The 21,174-nt window shown below is 35.1% G+C and overlaps 1 protein-coding gene across 3 annotated transcripts in view; it reads right to left on the minus strand.

The window, feature by feature from the left end:
- The window catches only part of Arhgap15 (Rho GTPase activating protein 15), a 619,786-nt gene that overhangs the window by 255,166 nt on the left and 343,446 nt on the right, over positions 1-21,174 (minus strand). For all 3 annotated transcript variants that reach the window (XM_046463726.2, XM_058585366.1, XM_058585365.1), the window contains exon 9: positions 3,620-3,742. In XM_046463726.2, coding sequence (XP_046319682.1) covers positions 3,620-3,742 — 123 coding nt within the window. The remainder of the gene's footprint in view (positions 1-3,619; positions 3,743-21,174) is intronic.

Genomic DNA, 21,174 nt, shown 5'->3' on the forward strand with positions numbered 1-21,174 from the left:
CTCTAGCCACACCCCAGCACTTCAGTTACCACTCAACTGATTCCTATCAAGGGATAAATTCACTGATTGAGTTAAGATTCTTAAAACCCAATCATTTTTTCCTGTGAACCTACATGTGAGCTTTTGGGGGACACCTCACATCTGAATTATAACATAACTAATATTTTTTTTTTCACTCTAGACTTCTGGCAAATGAATAATATTTGGGATATTTATTGCAAACAAAGCTAGACTTAGTAACATCTTCCTTTCCCTATGTAGGACAGTATTTATGACTGTAATGTGTAGAAACTTCAGTATGTAAGGCATGAAGAAACATGGAATGGTTTCACACTCTCTTTCCTTGTAGAGGAAACATGGCTTTACTGCCCCCAATACACACACACACACACACACACACACAATGATTTCTTTCCATTTACCAATCAGAAATATCTGCTGGATCTCCACCACCACCTCCACCATCCTTTTTTTGGCATTACAATGTATACTTGCCATTAGTCTTACTAAAGAATTTAGAAAACATGACACTATTGAGGGACAGTTTTCTGATCTAGATTCTGGCAACTGCAATCCCAAATTGGCCAAGTCTCCATAAGTCCAAAAACTAGGTTTTGAAGAAAGGGTTTGTGACTTAATTTAAATTGTGTGATATCAGGGCATTTTTTATATAATGTTCTTTGTGGACATGAGTCTGATGGGTTTTATTAAGTACAGCCATTCCTGCCCCCCACATGGGTAATCAGTGAAGCCTGGCTGAATTCAAAGCTCAATTCTCTCAAATTCTTGGTACTACTGTATAAAAGAGCACACACTTAGATTTTTTTTTTTTCCTGGTAGTGGGGATTAAACCCAGGGGCACTTTACCAAGTCCCTGGCCCTTTTTAATATTTATTTTAAGACAGGGTCTGGCTAAGTTGTGTAGGGCCTTGCTAAATTGCTGAGGCTGGTCTTGAACTTACAATTCTGCCTCAGCCTCCTGAGATGCTGGGATCACAGGCATGAGACACTGGCAATACTTGGCTCACTTTGATCTTAAATAGACACTTCTCAGGAGAAGTGCAAATTGCCAAGAAATACATGAAAAAAATGTTCACCATCTTTAGCCATTAGGGAAATGCAACTGAAAACTACATTGGGATTCCATCTCACTTCAGTTAGAATGCCCATTATCAAAATAACAATAGCAACACGTGTTGCAAGGATGTAGTGGAAAGTAACCCTCAAACACTCTCCGTGGGTGTGTAAAATAGCATAGCCATTATGGTAAACAGTATGGAGGTCCTGAAAAAACTAAAAATAGAACTTCCATATCATGTAGCTATGCCATTCCTGTGTATTTATTCAAAGAAAATGAAGTTAGTATACAAAAGAAGCACCACCATACCCACATTTATTGCAGCACTATTCTCAATAGTCAAGATGGAATCAGCCTACAGATAAATGAGTCAATAGATATACGGATAAGGAAAATTGTGTATGTATATATATATATATATATATATATATATATATATATATACACAATGGAGTATTATTCGGCCATTAGAAGAATGAAATCCTGTCATTTGCAGGAAAATATATGAAACTATAGGTCATCTTGCTATGCAAAGTAAGTCAGACATAGAAAGACATGTATTATATATTTTCTCTCAGTTATGGAACCCCCGACAAAATAGACCTGAAAGTATAACAAGGACTAGGAAGGGATCAGGGGAGTGGGGACAGAGGATGGACAATATCAGTGTGTGATATATACATATATGGAAATGTCACAGTGAAACCCACTAATCTATACACTTATTGCTTGTTAATAAAAGAAAAAGAGGAATACAGTTATGGACCTGCAGGAAGCATAACTGCAGGGCCCAAACTGGGAAGCATAGTTTCCTATCTTTGGCAATGGAGGCCTTTTATCCAGATCTGAAAGATAAGGCAGTTTAAAAAAAATATGACTCAGATTCTTTAGCCAAATGCACTGCAGATCAATTTTAAAGGAAAAGGAACTCTTATACACTCTTGGTGAAAATGAAAATTAGTATAGCAGCTGACCCTACAGTAATGTAAATAACTTTGTGAGTCGTTTTGCTTGGGGGAATTTAACCATTTAAACATTAATCATCAATTTATTTCATGTGATTTTTCTTTACTGATTTTTTTCTAAATCTCTGCTTTAAACAATAATAGCAATAATAAATAGGACTAAATTACTAAATTTGACTGGCCAGATCCTTTTAAAAATTGGGTCAGTGCCTTTTACTCAATTGAAAAAAAAAAAATCTCAGTGAAAGCCTTGAGAAAAGTTCATAGTTAAATTTGAAACAAGTCCAAGAAGTGACTACATTTGCATAACTTGATCTGTATTTGGAAAAAAAATTCCACAGAAGACAACAATGGAAGCTTATCAAATCAGAATTTCACATAGATTTTCCATAGCCCTACTAATGAATACTGACTCATTGGTCAGCTATGGTGAAAATTTAATGGAACTCTGAGATAGGAAATGAATGCATTAGAGTGTGTTCAGCGGTTCCATTGCATCAGTATGAAGACTGCATTAAGCATCTAGTTCCTCTGCTGCTTTCTGAGACCAATTCTAGGGAACTGTCAAGGGTTATTAATTCTTTAGCATTTTGATTGGAGCTAGACCCTATCACTGAATTAAAAACCCTTTTATTTTGCCATAGTCGTGAAAAAATTAGAATTTATGTAAAATTGGGATTGTTTGTGCTGCTAATCTAGTTTTATTTCAAGATGGCAGGTAATCTACAACTGAATCCTTCCGAAGGAAAATAAAAATCTACAGGATAAAGTCTAAGGTAGAATTGAAGATACTAGTACATTACACTAGTATATTATTGTATGAAGTCGATGTGTAGTGAGCCAAATGTGCTCTCAGTATTTCCATTTAACAGATGGGAAAGCTGAGGCTCAGAAAGTTCATAAATTGTTTAAAGTCAGTATGCATAATAGAATAATTGTCAAGGTCTAAATTCTAACTACTTCTAATGCCAGGGACCATGATTTTTATTTTATGTTTTTATAGTGAAAAGGATGATTTGGTACAGATATTTTTCTCTACCTTGGATATATTTACAAAATTATCTCATTATTTCAGTTTACATTGAGCTCTTGGCCCTTTAGTAGACTGTAGTCATATTTTTATGACAATAGTTTGCCTCGGACTTTATTCCTAGAACTTATTTTAGACTCTGATTTGGGTGATTAAATAATATTGTTCAAATCAGGACACTTCTGAGGCTACTATTATTAGGTATGCTAGGGACACCAGGACTACACTGGGATGTACTGGCACATGGGACTTTGCAGTCATTTGACCAGGCCACCCACTAGGATACTTCTATTCTGCTTCTGGTACAGAATTCCTATCTGCTGAGTTCAAAACTAGGAATTGTTTTCAATGATCCCATGAGGCCATCTTTATTTTCTCAGGGTTCCTTTTCTAGACAGCTATTTTTTCCTCTGTTATAGAACAGAAAATTTAATAAGCAACCTAAGAAGAATAAATTATCCTAATGTTCCTTTAGAGCAGATTGGCTGTGGACACGGAGGCACATTCACTTATCACAGTAACAATACAAGTATAAAACTTCTGTACCTTTAATAAGTCCTTTTTCTTGCAGAGTTTTCAGGGAAGGTCTTCGGGTAATAAACTTCTTTAATCGGCTTTTAACTCTGTTTTTGTCACTTGTATCAGAAGCACTATGATGTAGTCTGAACACTGGAGATTAAAAACAAAGTCAGAGGCTCTCAGTAAATTTCTCCTTTATGATTATTACTTTATGCAAATATGAATAGAAAACAGTAGTCATAGAACAACTACCTGAATTAATAGCTCAGGCCCTTCTCTGTATATAGAGCATATGAGTAAAATTCGACCACATGAAAGTATTAGTATGACTTCAACATCAGGGTGCAATCAGAGTATGGGTAGCTCCAATTATACACAATTAATTTTCACTTTCATTCCTTTATATATAGCATAATAACTTTTATCTAAATAATTTTATATCTGTTTAAACACAAAATTATGGTCAGTTAGATTAAAACTCATTATCTAAATTGGGAGGGAATGATTTAGCATTGCTAATTGCAATTAATTCTGATTATATACTATCTCTGAGTAATGCAGGTATTTTTGAAGGCTCTGTTTATCCAAATAATTTTGTCAATCTTCTATTTTATGTTAATACAAACTGATTTTCTTTATTTTGGAAGCTGATATTTGTTACTTTCATTATTGATGCTCCGTTACCACAAAATTTAGGTGAAAACTGGACACATATTTCCCTCAAACATTTCTATGTCTTCATCAGTTCCCTATTCTCAGCCTTATTTTCAAATTCATAAGTGTGTCAAATTCATTCCTGAACAAATACTTGCTGAATGTCTTAATAATGATCATCAGGTTCCATGCTACAGGCTGTGAATTAAATGAGGAATATAACACATAAGATCTGTATTTTCATTAAGCATAGATTCTGTACACATTCAAGGTGTCTTATTATTAGTTACTGATTATAATTTGTTGTATCTCTAAGGTAAAATAGATCCTAACTGGGTTTCTAATTTCTTAACCCACTTGTTCAACAAATTCACATTTTGGGACACTTTATTAGGTATTGTTTTAAAAAATTCAGTTCTCCTTTACAAAAATCTGCCTCAGACTGTTAGAAGTCTTCCAATATTGGTCAATTGTGGGTATTTTGCAACTCCTTCCCCCAGCTTGGATCACAAAGCAGTTGTAAATTTGAGTTAGCAAGATGGGCAGTTAAGATGAAGTATAAAGCTAGAAAGGGGAGAAGGAGGAAAAGTCATACCTGCATGTTGACTGGGAGAAGGGTGGAGTTTTAATGGTAAATTAGATTCAGAGTTTTGGATAAGACATGGGACTAGGTGCTATGCTATACTGAATCAAGACAACGCAAGAACCAACATACTTTGTATTATCTTAACTAGAATTTCTTGACTATTGATATTTTAGGCCAAGTAGTTCTTTTTGCAGGATGCTATCTCAGGCAGACTGTGTAGAATGTTGAACAGCCTCCCTGGTATCGATCCAACAAGATACCAGTTGCACCCGCCTCAGCTGAAACAATCAAAAATGTCTGTAGACATTTCTAAATTTGCCCTGGGAGGAATGCAAAATTGTTCCATTGAGAATTGCTGCCTTAAACTGATGGGACAAGTTACAGAGTCCACTAAGTTCTCTTTTATTGGTGCTAAACCATCTATCAGCACACTGGGAGAATGCAAAGGAAGTGTGAAAAGCAAAATGAAATCCATAAGTAGCATATGTATAATACACATAATACATACCCAATCTATCACCAATCTATCATAAACTATCTGTTCATTAAATGAATTGGTAATAGGCAACTCTTACCTATTACCTATTACAAGTGAGCAAGGTGAATGGATCTACAGCTAGAAAAAAGTTAGGACTCACTGCTATAGATTAGAACTTCCCAACTAGTGTGTCTGAAGAATGGGTTATGTAGTACTCAGCACTCAGCACTCATGGTAATAAAATAGAATCACAGTGATTCTATTTTATTACCATGAGCAGTTCTGTACACTTTGACTATGAGTCTTATGTATTTCTTTCAGTGGGTTTTAAAAATATTGTTATTTTCTAAGAGGACCTTAACTTCAAACCACTGGAGAAGCACTGCATTGGACAATGCCCTCTACTATGGTAGTTACTAGTCATTTGGGGCTCTTGAGCATTTGGAATGCATCTCTATTTTTTGGTACTTGGACTGAACTGGGAGGTGATTTTTGCACCCCCTTAGTTAATTTTTGCACTGTGTGATTACAAGTTTGTTAAAGTATGTGTGGGGTCACTTGGGTGCTGTGGGAAAATGGAAGGAACACATCCTCAGTCCTTTTTATTTTTTTTTTTTATTTTGAGACAGGGTCTTACTAAGTTGCTTAGGTCCTTGCTGAATTGCTGAGGCTGGCCTTGAACTTGCCATCCTCCTGCCTAAGCTTCCAGAGTTACTGGGATTATAGGTGTGTACCTCCAAGCCCAGTTTTGGCATGCATCTTGTGATTTATGTTTAAATTGTAATATTTTGGATATTTTCAGCTACAAGAAGTATAGAATTAAAATGGTTTTTTTTTACTCTTTAAAATAGGCTACCAGAAGATTTTACTTTACATATATGGCTCACATTATATTAATAGGCAGTGTTGCTAGATGATAGAAATGAATACAAGTTGACCTACTATGTACATATCAGTACTGGGTTTAACTGGTATGGATAAAAATGCACCTGGTCTATGTAATTACAATAAATCATATAATAGAAATATAAGGAACTAAGGAATCCTAGAGATGAATTGACCTCAGAGAAAAAGTGCCTTTAGAACCCAAGCAAGCAACTCAGCAAATTAGTGAGACCCTAAGCAACTTAATGAGACCCTGTCTCAAAATAAAAATAGAAGAGGATTTGGCTCAGTAGTAAAGCCTCCTAGGTTCCAAAAAAAAAAAAAAAAAAAAAGGTCAAACAAATAAACAAACAAACAAAAAACTACCCAAGAAAGCAAAAATTGCTTTTACAGGATCATGATTATTCTGGAATTAACTATTTCAAAATTGTATGATTGGAAGAACTACTCTGAGCATATTAATATACTATTCCTACATGATACCCTATCAACTTTCATTGTAGGTCTAGCCATTACAATGACTACCAGTGGTGTTATAATCTGCTGTAACAGATAACTGTAGTTAAAGTCCCTCAGGTCTGAGTTCTAGTGATGTAGAAAACAACATCCTGCAAAAAAAAGGTGTCTCAGGGTATTTCTGGTCACAAGTCCATCTTTGGAATTGTATGGAACAATCAGTCTAAGTTTTTACAGGTTACCAGAATTTTCTATTTCTGGTCTAACCTCAAGACCTTGTCATTTCCCATGACAGACTGCCAAGAAATTCTGGGTCATTTTGGAGCTAGAATAATGATCTGATGAGGAAGTACTCTGCAAATTAAAACACACACACATAGACACAGCCTAAATGCTAGATTATGAAAATAATTATGTGGTGAGTTATATCTTTTTGGAACCCCCGAGGTATTCTGTGATAGTATTCTTAATTAGAGAGATATATATGTATATTATATTGTTTTCAATACCACCATCTGGCTCCACACATGAGAAATGTCTGTAAGGTGCACTGGCTTTTCAAAAGAAATGGAAATATGTTTTTAAACGCTTTAACTTGTTTCCTTTTCACATGTCCTAAGAAACTTAGCAGTCTTGGATATGATTGTACAGCTTTTTAGCATAGTCAAATTCTTCGAAGTTTCCTGTAATGATGACTTTCCTGAAGACAGACTAGAGCATCAACTTCCATTTCCTGCTGTCATAAATAATCATCCTCAGATGACAAGTCAAATTGCCAGGACTTTGCCATCATTCATTCTGCTCATTTGTTCTAAGAAGAGTTATGCAGAAGGTAAATTCAATGTATGGCTATATATATAAGGAACAGTTTTTAATTAAATAATTTTAAAGTTCTATAAATACAAAATATAAATGTAAGAAATGCATGGTTAAAAAGCAAGGTCCATCACTGGGTCCCTGAAAACTGCAGAGAAATCTTCGAATATTGTGGTTTACAAATCTGATTTTTAACAGCCAAACTTATAAAACAGTTTATGCTTTTCTGTTGTCAAGGGAGAAAAACTTGCCAAATTGTTCATTTTAAGTAAATACAACACAACCAATTAAGGAAAGCAAAATTTAAACACATGCCTATGATAATCAGGACATAGTTTGCTTCTGATTTCACTACTGATTTTAACAGAACAGTGTTCCTTCCATTTTCCCACAGCACCCAAGTGACCCCACACATACTTTTAGAAACTTGTAATCACACAGTGCAAATAAAAGGACACTTTACTGGAAAATACACAGTGTGGTACAATAATCCATCATTTATGAAAAATAGAATTCAGCCTTTTCTTTTTCCTCAGAGATTCAACTACTTTTTGAGGGTGAAGCTTCCTGCAGTTTAAAGATTTATGTTAAGCCAATGAGTAGTTCATTTAAACTTTGTCATTTAAACTTTTTATTTGAAAACGAAAAGAGCTGTAAGAGATATGCATTTAAATTCCAAAGCATTTAATCTGATTTACATAGGAGACTAGAGGAATCACCCTTAATTGTACTTATTTTCACCTCCAGGAAGAGTTAACCTGAATTGTACTAGCTTTTCAAGTTTGCTAGAATTTACTTACATTTTTTTATGATTTTCTTTTTTTTTTTCAATCCATGGATGATCTTTTCTTTTAAGCCCAAATAGAATATTTTTTCAAAGACTAAGAATCTTTAATAACAATATGCAATTTTAGTCTCAACACACATAGGCCAAAAGCATTAACTTTAAGCATCATTCTTAACCAGTTGAAAGATTTAATTGGTGCTAAAGCTGTTCTCACTAAGAAGGGTTAGGATCCTGGGCTTCCTAAGATGCTAGGATAGTGGGCTTTCTAAGATGATCTTCATTTAATAGCATTACATATGAGAATAGGCATCAGCCCAACACAAGCTTTATACCTGACACAGCTACTCGGGTGTTAAAACCACATCTGGAGGTCGGAATGCATATTGTAATGGTGCCTTTGAATATTTATTTTCCTATGTTAAGAATGGAAAGGGAAGCAACACAGTTGTTTGGATGAGGTACATGTACTACCATTCTATTAAGGGTATGGGAACCATGAAAGAAAACCCCCAAATCTTCCAGAATCCAACAGTTTGGATAACATGATCCACAATTGTACATCGGCCAGAACTTTTCTTGCTGGGGACCTTATTTTGAAATATTCCCTTTTCCTGCCAAACTGCTGTTCTTGCGGTATTCCCATGTTACAATTACATGTTGTTATTATTCTTTTTTTTTTTCCAATTTGGAAATTCTGGGAGAGCTAATGTTTCAGAAATTCTGCTAAAGAAAAGCAGAGTCATTACCCTTCAGAAATGCTATCCCAAACAGCCTCCTATGCTACTTGCTCTCACTTTCCTGGTGAAGATGCACATAGGGATCAACATCAGGTATATAGAGAGAGTTTTGTTAGCAGCTCAGAGCCCCCAGCACTTTAATCCAGTTCCAGGAGGACACTGGGGGGAAACCAGCAGCAGTTGCTTAGTGCAGTCATCTTACCGCACTGCGGTGTCTGGAACAGGAGATCCAGAAAGAAATGACAAAATAAGGTTATGTCAGGCTCTTTATCCCCAGAGATTCCAAAACACTTCTCACAAGGATTACATAACAAAGTACTGAGTTGTCTCTACTCATATTTTCCAAGGCAACCCTCTTGTATTTGGAATTACCCTGTTGTACCACTTTCTAACTTACTTAAATAAGAACACCTTATTCAAAATGGACTGTAAAGAAAAATAAATTTTATTAAATTTCTCTTCACCCTCTTGCCTGACTTTTTCAAGGAAATATACACTCTTGGGCAAATTCATGGGACTGTAATAAATACTGCTTTGCTTTCTCCAGCATGCAGTTTCAGAGCCCAAAAAAACTGCATGAACTCCCTCTGTTAAAGGGGACAAAAATGATAGGCTTGGGACTAATGTACTGTTGATCATTTAATATCTCTTAATTTCATATGCTTGATGTAAACAGAAGTCATAATTCCAACCCCCAACTAGCAGCTTATGACACTAAGTTATTAAAAGTTTAAGTTACTTGAAACACAAATATTATTAAATCTGGAAATAATAGAGAGAATGCAGGGCATTTTAACAGCAGTGCTTTGTTTAACCACTTGATTCCCACTTAGACATTGTAGAAATACAAAATAGATGATTATATTCATGACAGAAGGGTATGCATATGTTATATATTCAATGGTCCATATTTATGCTATTTATCAATTTGTGGAGAAATGAGAATTCATACAATGAAAATGTTTAGTTAAATTATTTAAATAGTCAAATCTCAATCTAACCATATTTTTACACTTTTAGGGTTAATAAAAAACTGACAAACCATCATTTAGAGGTATGGAAATTCCATGGTTGTTTTTTCCAGTAATATTCGTATCCATATCTTCCAACATTTAATTAATTCATCTGTTTATGTTCAAATTCTTCACTGTTTTTTCATGTAAAGGCATAATATTTTTATTTTGTTCATAATATACCTTAAGTGTGTCTATGTTGATAATGTGTTTCTATACCATAAACCAGGGCATTGTGTTCAAATTATTACAGCATTTAGCCTAGCTTTGAGTTATATAATGCATACTTTTGGTGACGACAATGATGATGAGTTCCATGCTGTACTGTCAATATTGAACATATCGTCACAATATGTACCCTTCATTTCATTGTAAATATATCTGGTATTGTTTTATGATCCAAGGTTTAAAAAGATGTTTTCATTGCAGGTTATAGATATACTGTATTTTCAGAAAAACAAAAGGAAAGAAGAAGAAATATACCTAAATACAACCAGCACAATTATAGAGGAGGAAAAGTTTATTTGAGGGCTCATGGTTTCAGAGGTCTTAGTCCATAGAAGGCAAGCTCCAAACCCTGGGGCTTGAGGTAAAGCTGAACATCATGGCAGAGTATGTGGTATGAGGAAAGCAGCTCTCATCATGGTGACCAGGAAGCAGAGAGAGACTCTACTCTCCAGATACAGAATATATATCCTATAGCCACACCCTACCACTTCAGCAGGGATTAATTCACTGATTGGTTTAAGACTCTTGCAACACAATCATTTCTCCTCTGAACCTTCCTGCATTGTCTCACACATGAGCTTTTGGGGGACACCTCACATCCAAACCAAAACACATATAGTGACATTTTTTTTCCTCAAACAGAATCAGTAACAATGTAAAATGTAAAGATTCAGATCATTAAGACATTCTTCTATGAATTAGATCTATTATCTTGGTTTCCTATGACTTGATATAGTGTTAGTATAACTTTGTCACTTAAGAGCTACTCAAAACGTTGATAAATTTGCTAATAAAGTAAGTGGTTACTGAGCTAAGACAGTAGCCTATTTTGATAAGTAAATTACTTAAAAAAAATAACACAGAGCATCAATCCAGATGAAGTGTATTATGAAGTAGAAACACCTTTTGCATGAAGAAAGACCATATATTAAATATAGGAATGGTACTCTTCTAGTGACAGAAAATAGTCCATAATGAAATACAATGGAAAGAACCTTATAGAGAATGTCAACATCAGTCTATAAACAGAGGAAAAAGACTCCCAAAATAGAGTTGTGGGCATGAAAATTGCAAATTAGAAGTATCAGGATTGCAAGATTCTAGGAAAATAGCACCTGTATTATTATAAAATCAATAAGCAAACTTGGAAAATGAAATAAAATTCATTTTTGAAGCATTGTGTATTTCAGGGTTGAGCAGTATTTCAATTAGGTCATGTTTAAAATCCCCTCTCTCTGATATCTATCTATCTATCTATCTATCTATCTATCTATCTATCTATCTATCTATCTATTTTATATTTGGTACTGGGGATTAAACTCAGGGGCACTCAACCACTGAGCCACACCCCCAGCCCTATTTTGTGTTTTATTTAGAGACAGGAGACAGGATCTCACTGAGTTGCTTAATACCTCATCATTGCTGAGTCTGGCTTTGAACTCATGATCCTCCTGTCTCAGCTTTCCAAGCTGCTGGGATTATAGATGTGAACCACTGTGCCTCATGTGTTCTCTCTCTCTCTCTCTCTCTCTCTCTCTCTCTCTCTCTCTCTCCATACATAAACACACACACACACACACACACACACACACACACAGAGTTTGTGTTTATACTTGCTTATACATCTGGACAAATGTGTATAAAAATGCAATTTCAGGGTGAGGGATGCAACCCAGTTATGAAGTACGTGCCTCGCACGCTCAAGGCCTGGGTTCAATCACCAGTAACCTTACCAAAAACAAAACAAAACAAAAAAATCTGCAAACTCCAGGCCCTGAGAGGGCTACAATGTATCTTTACAAAAGAGTATGTTATAAGGTATCCTTAATTTTTCGCACACAAGAGTTGAGCCACATAGAAATATATATAAAGAGTGGTGCAGATAACTAGAGAAATGACTTAAAGCAAATAATCAATAGTTAAAAGAAAGAGGAAGAGGTTGAGTATTTAATGGAATTATAAACAATTTATATTAATACATATAAATAAATGTCTTTCATATATTATTATATTACATTATTACATATCAATACATATTTAGATTACTTATATAATATTACATATAACATACAAAACTTTCTTACACTCTAAACTATATAATATGCTATTTTCATATGTTATATGTGTATATATTATACATAATATAATATAATATATTTATTGCAGTCACAGTATCTTTTCTGTAGACAGACATGTACTTAGCCCACAACAGTATAAGTCACATCTCTAAACTTCTCTCAGTGAGACCTGGAAATTTCATTGTTCTCTATGCTGAACCCCAGAACTCAGTAACTTATTTTATTCCTGATTGCTTCATAGGGACTGAGTACAAGAGTCCCTTATCAGCACTTATGTGGAAAGTAGGCAAGAACCATTGATATGGCTATTTTCATATTGCTAGTGCCAGTTCCATTTTTTAATTCTATTTTTAAGAAATCCTTTCTCTCACACTCATTCTTACTCACTTTTTTGAATACTGTAGGCTTTGAATTTTGAATTTCAATTCTTACCATTTAACATGGTATCTTGTTCAAACTATGAAAAAAAAATTTGTGCCTCCATATTGTAATCTGTTAAATGGGGATAATATTTCCTGTATCAAGGATTCCTGGGTAAGTTAAACTCCTATCATAAGATCTAGTGCATAATAAGTATGCTAATAATTATTATTCATTTTAAGGTTACCACTGTTGACCTGTATCATTATCACTGTAGCAATAATCATTAGGTAAACAGAACAGGTATTACAAAAAGTACCTCTTCACCCTTCATCCCAGTACCTCTTACTTTTCCAATATATACTAAACATTTATTATGTATCTGGTATTATTAGATTATACCATTAAATGCTGTGTGTGTGTATGTGTATATACATATATTTGTATATTTTAATTGACTGCTATTTATATTTCAACTTTTAAAAATATTGTATACAGCCCGAAGAATTACCTGTGATTAATTTCTGCCAGGTATAGTGCATTTCAAGACTTTGAACATGTGTTAAAATCATTGGTTTTTGAAGAACTATCCATTAAAGACTTTCTGAACTGTGACAATGGATATTGACAGTGCTTGTCAGACTAAACCACTATTGATTGGCTCACATCATGTGTATAGCAAAACCAATTTCTTTCAAGTGCTTCTTCCTAACTGAAATACATTATTGCTGCCTTCCTCTCTGTTTATTATAACACCCCAGCTCATCATATGTAACACATCCAGCAAAAGGGTTTCACAATGAACACAGCAACAAACAGCGACATGGAAAGAAGTGAAGGCACTTAGCAATCCAAATGCTCTTGTCCTGCCAGTTACTATGCCTTTTGAAAATATTGATTCCTTGCAGAGTCTTTGTTTTTATTTTGCAATCCTTGTGAATAGGGAAAGATCATGGACTAACAGAGCTTTGCTATTATTTAATGACCCTGTGACTCTCATGGATTCTAGTCCTCAAAGAAACTATTTTAAGTATTGTGTATATGTTTAAGTTGTGGGAAAGAAAGTACTTGTGATTGGGTCAGTGCTCTCCTGTCCATAAACATACATAACCCTAAACACACACACACACACACACACACACACACATACACACACACAAAGGGATAAAGGTATGCATCTTCTCCCAAATCTTAGAAATATTTCCCCACTGAGAGACTTGGGCCAACTTTGGGCATATGCTACATATTGTAAATTATATAACTTTGAATTCACATTGTGCTTTTCTTCCCAAGAGGGTACATTCCTTATTGAAACAATACTCTTACATAACAAAAAAGCAGTTTTCACTGTGAAGGGGTAAATGGGAAACATTCCAGATTTATTTTGTTTCCTTAAAAAATATTGTCATTAAACCAAAACCATAAACATTCCTTCCACAGGTACTGACTGATCATCCTTCATGCTTCTACAATGTGATAGGAGTTTCCCAAAGCCCAAAGAACCTTCGGTCCTAGTTTTTACCCTTTTAGAAACTCACAGTTTACTGTGTATACATTTCTCCATATTCCTAAAATTGTCATTACACTAAAAAAAAAAAAAATGAGCCTTATAACTCACCTGACCCCTCTGTGCTGTACAGAGGAGAAACTTGTGACTAACTCTACAAACACTTTAATTCTATTTGGTATGGTGTTGCCCGTTTTTAGCCCAGTCTGAACATTCTTGGAAACTAAAGAAAGAAAAGAAAGATAGCAAATTCTAATTCAGCAAAATATATAATCTTTCAAAGCCCCTTCTTAAAAACAAGTTCCAAGTTTATTTAAACATTGTGGATGAGAATTTCCTTGAGGTAGAATTCCTTTGAGTCTCATCTCCTGTCCCATGCCATGGCCCAGGAGAATGGTGGTGTTCAGCAACCTGGTCTGCGCCCTTCCACAGGCTTCACCCCATGGTTGTGGCCTTCTCAACCCCACATTCTCTAGCTCTGAGACAGGCGCCTGGCTTTGGGCCCATTCTCTTGGCACTCTCTGCCTGGCTCATTCTGTCCTGAGGAAGGGCTGGTTGTCAGAGTTGTAGCCTCCCTTGCCTTTTTCAGGACATCAGAGATCAGGAAATGTCAGGCCAAAGTCAGTTAGTCTTTCAGAAAATAGTTTTCTTGGGAAAGAACCCTCTTATTAGAAGCATCATTTTGACATAAGCTTTAAGCTATTTGCCTCAAAATGTGTGTGAGAAGCACTGATGCCCTCCCCCATAATTTGAAAATGCAAAGGATTCTCTGAGAAGATCTGAGGAGGCAGTGTGTAGTCTATGGCTAAGTGATCAGGGATAGTGGGGTGGTTTGTCCTCACAAATGCTGACAGACAGCTGCAGCTTGCAGCTGGCAAGGAGCTTATGCTTGCTAAACAAAGATCTAGCTGCAGCCCGGTGAATACTTGGCTCTATTGCAATGATCATAATTCATAACATACATTTCTAAAGGAGAGAAAAAAATTAAGAACGGACCCAGAAAGCCTCTCATCAGTTTGACACTCAATGTGGTCTGGATATAGGTTGTTTTATTTGTTGTCTAATTTGAAATCCCTCAGGGGTCCTTCATGGACATGGGGGTCGCCATGTCTGTGACAAATGAAAACTGCTTTCTGCTTTCTAGCCACCCTCTCAGATTAAATCTTCCCTCTATTTAAAAACCATGATGGAAGATTTACTTACTGCCAAAAACCTAAGTGTTATCCCAAATATTCTATTTATTTTCCTAAATGAGTTAATTGTAATCAAATTGTCAAGTTTTTTTTTTTTTTCTTGTTTTTGACCATCAGATAACCCCATCCTTGGGTACAATTCAGCTCATGTTGGAATCTCAGAAACATGAAATTTTAAATTTGAAAATAACTGAAGATAACATAGTATAAATGCTCCTAGCTTTTGAGACGAAGTAAAATACATTCAAATTATTTAGTTCACTTGCTCAAGGCTACATGTTTAGCAAGAACTGAGTAAAGACTCAATTCAAATTTTGTAACCACCATTTCTGTTCTTTTGTCAGCACCTTCTTATTCGTTCTAAATCCCAGATCTACTTTATTAGAAAAACTGTTATTAAATCCAAAAGAATGTTCCAGATGAGCCAGTTCTGTTGCTTAAGGTGCCCACTACTGGCCCAATTCTTCTAGTAACAAGGAACTTTCCATTTGAATCTTAATGCAATAATTGCCGACAATTAATTCTGTTTTATTCTACATATTTATAATTAGGGGATTTTGAGCCGTAATATGGAAATATATTTAAATTTACATGCATAATAATATGAAAAATACATGCCCCAAGGGGGGAAATTACAGTAGCCTTCCTCTTGACATGTAGCAATGCTAAGTGTTTTGCTATGATCCTTTCCTCTAAATTTTGGTAACCTGAAATCTGTAATAGATTATTATTATTATTTGGGGTTTTGAGCCTTCCCATTCCCTGGGGGAAGAGAATTCTGTTGCTGAATGCCAGGACACCCCTCCAGATGCAGATGTCTTTGAGAAGAGTGCTCTGCTGGATATGCTTTCCATGTGTTTCTGCCTAAGCTGGGAGAAAACAGAGGATTGAACTATAGATGGGAAAATGTACTTCACCGAGTTCCAACACCTCTGAAATTCAAACTTTTGGACTATCAAACAGGCAGTGGTGTTGGTGTTCTTCAAGCTTGTTTACTCTTGACAAAATGGAACTTCTGGTCTTGAGGGGAAAAAAAAATGTCTTTGGGTTTTAAAGGCCTCCAAAAGCTTCTTGAGACATTAAGTACCTCTTACATAAAATACACAGTAATGATTTAAGATCTGAGCAATTGGAAATGCACGGATTAAATGACCTTTAAAATACACATAGGTTTCAAATCGAAAGAAAAATGCACTTAGCAAAACAGCATTTGGGATTTATTTCTTAAATATGGTTGGAAACATTAAGCAAACGCAAAATGAGGTGGCACATGCATCCTCATTTTGACTTAAAGATCTACTTTAAATAACACAACAGATGTAGTCATCAGCATTTATTCCAGCAGGGACATTGTGAATGGTGAGAAAGACACAGTAAGACTTGGGTAATAATAAGAACTACTATCATTGTTATCCCTTAATCCTTCATATTGTCAAAGCAGAACCAAGAGTACAAGAGAAATATTCTGGCAGGATCTGACTCCCCGCTCCCCCCCATTTTTGTCTCAATTCAGTTAGGATATGTCCACCAGGAAATATTTCCTTAAATTAGTCATCAGAAAACAAGTGTAGCTGTTTTCATTCCATGGCAGGCAGGAAAAATAAAAAGCCACCTGTGGACTTTAGTCTAAAAACACCCTTGACAACACAAACAGGTGCTGGCTTATGTAATGGCTAAGGAAAGCAGAGGGGGACGGAGTCGTGAATCATGGGTGGGCCCTTGCAGAAGAAAATTGAGCTTAATTGCTGCATTGTGAGGGAATGGCCAACTGAGAATCATCAGGGTCACATTACAGTTTGGCAAAAATATTTATTTTGCCAGTTTTGTGGCACATAAAATAAATTGCTATTGCAACATACATTCAGTTAAGGCTGAAGGTGGGGCGAGGCAGATCTTCATGTTGTAAAGTTTAAGAATGCTCCCTACACTCTCATCAAGTCTGGAACATAGATGGTGATTAGCAAAAAAAAAAAAAAGTTTTAATAATTGAGTATTGCCTGTGCAAGCTGTGTTAAGAGATCTGATTTTGAATTCCAGTTCTACCACTTAGAGACTGTATGATTTAACTTTCCTGGATCCCAATTTTTCATCTGCATCACAGGGATAAAAAGATCTTGAAGCAACATTGTAAGGATTAAAAACTATGCTGTATAAAGTCCCAATGCTTTATACGTACATGAGTAGATTACTGCTTTCATCTCCTTCCTTCCCTATGTCCTCCTTTGGTCATGTTCACGTTCATTATCATAATTTACTGCCTGCACTAGACTCTATATTCAGTGAGTTAAATAGGAATGGTCCTTGGGCTTTGAGAGCTAACAATTAACATCATGATACTGATGTGTCTAAACAGAAAGAGAATATGGATAATTTAAGAAACTCTGAATTAGTATATAAAATTAAATTAAGCTTATATTAATAATAGCTGTCAGTGGTGTTGGTGTTCTTCAATGTTCATATTGCATAAGAGGCCAAGGAATAACTTGTTGGGACAGAGAATATTTTCTCATGCTTTTGATGCATTCTGTAGCTAAATATCCAACTGCCTGAATGTATGTTAATTGCAATTTTGATGGGAATACATATAAAAGTGGTATCAATGCCACCACATGAGTGCATGGTCTGTTACTACTACCACTTAAGCTAAAAATAAAAATTTTAAAATATAAACCTTTTATTTTATATAATTTAAGGCTTAAAACCTGAGTATACACAAACTGAAATGGCAAGAAGTTTGCTTTGATTAATATGGCAGCAATGTTACCTTAAATAATGATAAGTGTTATCAGAGTTGTATCAAAAGTATATCCCATGCCATGTATCCTTAGGACACACAAATATATACTTTAATAATCACAGTCAAAACATCTTTTACATATTAAATTTTAAAAAAGATCCCTAACACGTCATTAATTTCAGATGCAGTGGTAGTTTTGGGGAGAAGCTAAATTTGAGGAGTTGAATTATAAGTGTAGTGAGAGGTTAGGGAGTAGGTTAGTAGTGAAAGGAAGACCCTTTTGATTTGCTCCTGCCCAAATAAAATGTTACTTATCACTTTCAAGCTGGATTAGTTCTGACCAGTAAAGTAAAAAATGCTTCTCAAAATGATAACTTTTCTTATCCCCAGAAGGAAATGATTAGCTATACTTATCAGCAGTCCTTAATTCTACTCCAAACACATTGGAATTCTTGTTCTTTCCTAAGAATATCCTGCCTCAGGACATTTTCACATGCTGCTTACTCTGACCTGAACATTCTTTCCTAACATATGGTCATAGTAACTGTCCTAATTTCTTTCAGGCCTGTTCCCCAAATGTCACTTCTCATAGGTTCTCTCTACTTCAAGTTGAAAGCTTTTCCCACTTTGATGTTCTCTATCCCCTTTTCCTTTAAAATAAATAAATAAATAAAGTTGATAAACATCACTATCTAGCCAACACATATTTTACTTTTTGTTTTAACATCTCTCTTTTTATTCCTCCACTACTAAAATCCTAACTCTATGAGGGCTAAATAGTTGCCATTTTATTTTATTTTATTTTGGTACTAGAGACCGAACACAGGGCCTTTTTCAGGCCAGCAGTGACTCCACCACTGAGCTACACTCCCAGTCATATTTTATTTCTTAGAGATTAATTCCAGGATTTGAAGAGTGCTAGGCAAATAAGTGTACAGTACACATTTACTGAAGGAATTAAAGAATATTCTACATTCTTCTTTCAGAAAAATAAAAGCTATCTATTCTTTGATATAAAAATTCCTAACACATATAGATAAAACCTTGTGTTCTAATAAATAAGCATTCATCTAATCTTTTATGAAGAAGGGGAATGGTGGTTGGTGAGTATCATGAAATGGCAGTTTATAACCACAGCAGAGAGAAGCAGATCCTGGTTCTCATGTTCTTCTGTTCAAACCCAAACATCTAGAAATAGTTTAGTATTCTTTCCTTATTGACTTATGCACAGACAGTAATGTAAATCATGTTGTTATCTTTATGTAATTTAAAGAAAATGTAATCCGCTTACTTTTCCAAAAATTAAATATCTGTTAAGGATATCTATGTACCCAAGGATATATTAAAATTATTCTAGGTGGTGTTTCTTGGTTGGAAGTTCAATGGAAGATGAAGGAAAAAGAGGATCATAAATGGAACTCTCAGTATAAATTGGGAGTTGGGGTGAGAAGGGAAGAGATAGAGACTGATTCTTTGACTGGTTTGAATTGTTTTTGAGGTTACAGATGCTTTAGATTAACAGGTTCCAGTAGAAACATAATGTGAACTTCATATGTAATTAAAACTTAAAAATTTTCTAGTAGCCACATTAAAAAGGGTCAAAAAGAAACAGTGGACATTAATTTTATATTATATTTTATTTAACCTAGTTTATTCAAAGCATCAGCATTTCCCCATGTAATCAATATCAAAATTATTAAGACATTTCACATCTTTATTTTGTACTAGACTTTTAAGCTGGTGTCTATGTCACACCTAAAGTACATCTTGATTCAGACTAGCTATATTTCAAATGTTCAACAGTCCCTTGAGGCTAGCAGAACCCTTACTGGGTAGTATAGTTTAAAGCAAGACTCTGGGTATCATGTCTAAGCTAACACATGTGTCAATACAAAGAACCTACCTCTGGAGCTTAAATGGGGGGCCCTGCTGAAACTGCATGGTGACCTGACTGTCAGACTCAGGATCAGAAGGAGAAGATGTTGTTTTCAACTGTATTTGTACCTCAAATTGGTAGAGCAGCTCATAAGAGTTACAATTTATTTATTTATCTACAGTAATTAGGCACCTGAGTTTATTATGCATATTTTTCTGGGCCACTCTGTTATAGCATGCATATCCATAAATTTTCACACATGCTAGACATCCCTTTGTTTATTTATTTACTTATTGTGGTACTTGGGAATGAAACCACGGGCACTCAACCACTGAGCCATATCCCTAGTCCTTCTATAATTTATTTTTTTTTTTTAATTTAGAGATAAGGTCTTCGTAAGTTGCTTAGAGCCTTGCTAAATTGCTGAGGCTGGCTTTGAACTCTCCATCTTCCTGCCTCAGCCTCCTGAGATGCTAGGATTACAGGCATGCACCACTGGGCTAGGCTTGTTTTTGCATTTATATCCACACTCTAAAATAAATCTGAGCGTACTGAAAGGTCAACTACAGGTTCCCAGGGTTGCTGGGTATTTTAAATTGATAATCTGTGCTGTTTGCACTCTGGACAGTTATGTGTTCCAAGATGGCAATGTTTATCTGACCCTCTCACCTATTAAATAATATTTTATCATTGAAAACTCACAGCAAAATAAAAATATTAAATTCTCACAAAGCGTCAATTTTAGATTATTTACTTTGAATATAGGAAAGATTGGATAGGTATCATCTGATTTTCAGTACATTCCCCAAATCAAGACTTTGTTTTGAGAAGAGAAGATGGAGAGACACACACTTTGTATACAACCAGAGATATGAAAAATTGTGTTCTATATGTGTAATAAGAATTGTAATGCAATCTTCTGTCATATATAAATAAAAAAAGCATAGCATATTCTTGACTACGTAGGAAGTTGGTTCTGGTTTCACTCTATATTGCCACATATTTAACTGACTGATCATACATTGATTTGAATAGACTATTGATTTTACTTGTATGCCATTTCCCAGAATAAGATTGATCTGCATGATCTCAGTTGAAACTTATTCAAACTCAGAAGAATGCACATGACCCAGTTTTTACATATTACACACACACACACACACACACACACATGTGCACACACAGGCATGT

This window comes from Marmota monax, unplaced genomic scaffold (assembly GCF_021218885.2).
Source record: "Marmota monax isolate L192 unplaced genomic scaffold, Marmota_monax_Labrador192_F-V1.1 WCK01_AAM20220418_F8-fsc00034, whole genome shotgun sequence".
NCBI lineage: Eukaryota > Metazoa > Chordata > Mammalia > Rodentia > Sciuridae > Marmota > Marmota monax.